The sequence below is a fragment of the Mercenaria mercenaria genome, chromosome 9 (genome assembly GCF_021730395.1).
Source record: "Mercenaria mercenaria strain notata chromosome 9, MADL_Memer_1, whole genome shotgun sequence".
NCBI lineage: Eukaryota > Metazoa > Mollusca > Bivalvia > Venerida > Veneridae > Mercenaria > Mercenaria mercenaria.
The window spans coordinates 35,747,861-35,753,235 of NC_069369.1; the positions used below are offsets into that span (position 1 = coordinate 35,747,861).

The window sequence follows — 5,375 nt, forward strand, 5'->3', positions numbered from 1 at the left end:
TAACTTTTTCATTACTAGACGTAGGGAAAAATCGAGACCACTTTTCTGTAGTACAACATGCATGTTACATCCAATTTTGAGGTGTATTTTGACCAATCTCTACCTGGTAAGAATTTTTGTGTGGACTTACAATTTTTTTTTTGGAATTTTTTTTTTTTTTTTTTTTTTTTTTAAGATTAACTTCCCTTAGTTGTTACTATAAATAACTTATATTGTAACTTTTTTATAATTGACCGTAGGGAAAACCAAGACCACTTTTCTGTGGTACAACATAGTTGTTACTTTCTAATTTTAGGTGTATTTTAATGTATCTCTACCTGGGTAAGGAGTTTTTTGTGGACTTAGAAAAACAAAATAATTACAATGATTAGTAAACAACCACAAAATTAAAATTACATCTGCAAATACAGGTGCTAGAGTAAAGAAATTTGCTGTGACGGGCGTATATTGTGACATTCTGGCACTCTTGTTACTTATAATGTAACCTCCAGACAGGCTGGAAGAATTACTGCGCTTGTAAAAATATAAACTGGCAGTGCATATATCAGCCACATAATCTCTACTGTAATTCACGTAGACTTACAAAGTCTGTTGAGATCAAATAGTCTGTAATAATATTAATTTCTTCACACTGACACTAAATTATTTTCTCAGAAAAACATTTTCTCTCTAGGCTCATCTCAACAGTCGTTAGAGACAGAGGCAACAGATATTGTAAATTTTTTTAGAAAGTGGTATCAGAGAGGATTGATTTTATGGCCAGGTGCTTTACATTCAATGACTCTAACGACTGATGCCAGTCTATAATTCACGCTTCGTAGTTCAAGACCACAAGTCCTTTTTTCATACTCGAGTTATTCAAACTAGTTTTGTAAACATACTGGAATAACAAGTGCGAGTTAAATTATGGTCAGCGACAAAGAAACGTAGAGGTTTCACGTGTTAAAAAAAATATGAAAATGTTTCATAGGTTTTCAAATTCATTTTCCTGTTGCGCCAATATAAAAGTAGTATTAGTGTCAGGCAACATAGTGAAGGGAAATAAGAATATTGATTCACATCCATATTTAAAACAAGTTTTTACCAACATAATTTTTACAGCTAATAAAAAAGAAATGAACTTTTTGCATTTATTGTGGTTTAATTGATATCACATATCAAACATAAATAACAAATAATAACAAGCAATAACAGCAATAACAGGCATACAAATTGTTTGACATCCACAAACACAGTTGAATATTGTGCATCTTGCATATTAACACTTTAAATGCACTGATACAATATGAGGGGATTTCTTCTGTTTAATAAATTATGTTTTTACTGTAATTGCTCTTCTATTTTGGTGGTAAAAATGATGGGCGAAGTCTTGATTCTTGCGCATATGGGTGTGAGTAATAAGCCGGGGCCGTAAAACCTCCGCGCAATAATTCGTCTCTTGCATTTACCACGTGACTATAAGAATTTAAAGATGGCGGCTGTGCATATGGCGTCTGAAGATATCCTGCTGCAAATGCTGGTGGAAGAGGAATTTCGTCCATTTCTCCATTAATTTGACGTTTCCATTTATTCCTTCTGTTCTGGAACCAGATTTTGATTTGCGTTTCCGAAAGGTTTAAACTTGCTGCAAGGCCCGACCTTTCTGCACTGGATAGATACCTCTTCATGTCGAACGCTGACTCCAACTGGTACACTTGACTTCTGGAAAATACTGTTCTTGTCTTCTTTTTCTTAGCCTTGAATGGACTAGGTGATTGTTGATAACTTTCTCCCAAAGAGTCTAAACTTTTATCACTAGACTTTTCAAGCAAATGAACATTTGACCTCAAAGGTACATCATTTGTTAAAACAGGCGGGCTCTGTCTCTCATCTTTAGTGTTTATTAAAGTATGCGACTTTGTGAAATTGAAATATGGGTATGCGTTGTGGTTGAATTCCGGACTGAATGAATCTTCGCTTGTGTGAATGTTCCTGTACGGTGCGTGTAAGATTGTAGGTGTCGGCGATGGGTACTCGTTTTCAGGTGTGCTGCAGGCTCGTGGTTGCACGTTCGATTCTAAATAAAAAAAAGAATAGAAATGTTTAATACTTATACACATTACAGTGTGTTGTCCATTTGCCTAAAGTTAAAAGCAATGTGTCTACAAATTGTAAGAAAAAAAGAAAGAATTATTTCAGAACCTGAAGGGGAAGAAACATTACATGTATAGAGAAAATATATGAGCTGAAAGGCTTAAAATTGAAAACGAATGGAAATGTTTGGAACTGTTCATTACTGGTTTTAAATTCTAATTTGCTATTTCTCTAAGTAATACTATTACAGAGACTGTCTCTAAAAAAATGAATAAAATTATTCTGTCAATAAATACATTAAGAATATTAACGCGCCTAAACTCCCACTAGTTTCAGAGCCAACATGCTGAATAATTCAGCTCAATGTTGCAAGTTAATTGAACCTGTTTAATTGCAATTAGTGTATAAATGTTTTATGCACATTTTTTCAGATATAGGATTTTGAAATCAAAAATTGCTAAAAGCTTTTACAGCGGTCCTAAGAGAAAAAGACAAACGAGCCGCGCCATGAGAAAACCAACACAGTGCGTTTGCGACCTGCATGGATCCAGACCAGCCTGCGCATCCGCGCAGTCTGGTCAGGATCCATACTGTTCGCTAACGGTTTCACTAATTGCAACAGGCTTTGAAAGCAAACAGCGTGGATCCTGACCAGACTGCGCGGATGTGCAGGCTGGTCTGGATTCATGCTGGTCGCAAATGCATTATGTTGGTTTTCTCATGGTGCGGCTCAAATATATGACAAACAAGCGTGGTGAATAATTGGTAGACTGAGCGTCTGAAATTTTCCAACTTATCAGATCTCGGTTACCTACATAGCAAAACAATTGACATGTTTTTTTACGAATTATTTGTTTCTATTGATAATATTAGGAAGCAAATATTAATACATAAAGCTCAACCTGACAAAGGCAGAGAAACGTACGTGTTAAATGCATTCCAAATTCAAAAATCGATACAAAATGAACAAGAACTTTTTCAGTAATTGTTCTTTCTTCTTAAATAAATGATACTATTTACGAAATCTATGTGTAGTTTCACGTTGATATTATTTATGTAACTTATGTGTTATAGACAATGTACAATGTACAAGTCTTCAATAAAATATCTGTCTGTCTGTCTGTCTTCTTAAATAAAGGGTGCTGTAGTACAGGATTTGTATTATATGTCTAGCTATATTATGCTGAATGCGCTTTATCATGACTAAAATGATATGAATTAATCATATGTGTATTACAATGGCTAAAATAATATGAATCAGTCATATTCGCCTTGTAATGGCTAAAAAGGTCTTATAATGGCTAAAAAATAATATGAATTAATCACGATCTTAAGAATAGTTAAGACACCAACTTCTGTCTTGCATTTCAGTTTGACACATGCAACTTGCGATTGAAGTTTACTGTTCCTGAACAAAATGGTTAAGACTATAATGTTTTTAAATATGTATCCACATTCGTTGATAAAAAATATTGTCTGACTTACCAAAGTGATGGTAGTTAGTTGAATCAACATCTGGTGCATAATGATGTATCGTTGCCAGATGCATTCTGGGAACTCTTTGAATTGCATCATGTGATGTGTCACGTGACTTCTTGCCGTCTGTATCACCAAGGATTCTGCTGATTGAGAAACTAAGTGGTTTATGCTCCTGCACTGTTGACTTCTTTTCGTTTTCTTTAGAACTCATGTCTGTTAATCTTTCACTTTTCACTTCTTCAATCATAGTTATCTCATATAAATAGAACAGTCATGAAAACTAAATGTTCAAAATTTGCAATCTCCAAATTTAACTAAATCACACTCAGTCAGTATCCCAACTGACTTCTCAATGTATGTCTTAAATATTTTAAGTCCAAATGAATGTCAGTTTAAAACTTTTTTAAATATAAATATATATATTCCTTTCTCTTTTTCCTTTATTATTTAGATGTGAATACTATGAAAGCTGTATGAGCAATGATGAAAATACATTTTCACTTGTATATAAATACTCTATAAAGTGTTATAATTAATGATGGGCAATTTCTTATCTTGATTTTAATCTGACCATTCAATTCAATGTTTTGAAATTTTAACTCTCCCTGATTGGTCAATCAATTATTTAGGGTAGTGTTCGTCCATAGGCGCCAAGTGCCAAAATTGGTCAAAATCAGCTAGTTATAATTGCCCTAAAGATTAAGTGGCCATCAATTGAAAATTAAATGCGTGAATTGTCATTATTGTGTACAATAACATAGGAGAGAAAAGATCTCCTTGCTTGACTCCACCCCCTGGGTACTGAAGGAAAAAGGAAAAGAGATAAAATCAAATTTATTTGTTGATAATAGAACATTACCCTAATTTGACACAGTGTTATGAATCTTCTGAAAAGATTACTTTGTACAAAAGCCACAGGGTTAACTGGCAATTGTATTGTAGAAAATCACATTGTATAAGCTATTCCACTCTTTTTCGCAATATTAATTCTAATATAGACAGTTTAATAGTAAATGATAAGATTTAACCCTCCTTGTATCGCTTAAGATTATCCTGATAGGCATCGAATAGTCCGGCGACGTCTTCCGTTACTAGTTATTTAGTAAACCAAGACCATTTATTAGACTGTATTAGTTGTAATATCCAAGTACACCTTTTCAAAACGTTAAACTGTCCCTACCTAAAACGGCATTGTACTGATGACGGTCTGCCGCCGATGCGGCTACCTTCCTCAAACCGCTCGTCGTTTTGTAGGATGTTTAATTAGTGAATCGCCTTAAAAATATGCAATGTATGGATATGTTTTCCTCTCCATGGCGCTCTCTTGCCCGATAAGACATAGTCTTGTCTAGGGTCACCAATTAAAGATATCGTTTGAAGTTTTAATAAAATAAATGTAAGGATTAAAAATGAACTGCAATTGAAACGTCGGTTCATTTCTCTCAGACAATTAACTCTTAAAGACTCAGTTTATAATGAAATTATTATTAGACAATAGAAAATTGACTTTGAAAAGAAGATTAGGGTTTTAAATACACTATAAGGTCAAAGCCATAACGAACTGGAATAATCCCAAACTTATCATTTCTGCATATCAGAATTAAAACGTATGCATCTGCATAAGGGAGATTTACACCCGCCAAGATGGCTGGTGAAAGTGTTCGGGCCATATCGACCTGGTGCCTGTTTCGCAAATTTTCATATTTGTCTTATGGCACCGTTTCCGACAGGTTAAAACATATTTCATCTTTAATTTTCGTCCTAATACCAACATTTTGACAGTACTGCTACATTGTTCGGGCCATGAGACTGTCTGGAAGTTA

At 34.2% G+C, this 5,375-nt stretch overlaps 1 protein-coding gene across 1 annotated transcript; it reads right to left on the bottom strand.

Moving 5' to 3' along the window:
• Positions 1-1,337: 1,337 nt before the first annotated feature.
• LOC123546115 (homeobox protein koza-like) lies at positions 1,338-3,799 on the bottom strand. Its single transcript, XM_053550507.1, has 2 exons — positions 3,559-3,799; positions 1,338-2,056 (listed from the first exon to the last, which is right to left on the bottom strand). The coding sequence occupies exons 1-2, from the start codon at positions 3,797-3,799 to the stop codon at positions 1,338-1,340; spliced, it is 960 nt and encodes a 319-aa protein (XP_053406482.1).
• Between the last annotated feature and the right edge of the window lie 1,576 nt (positions 3,800-5,375).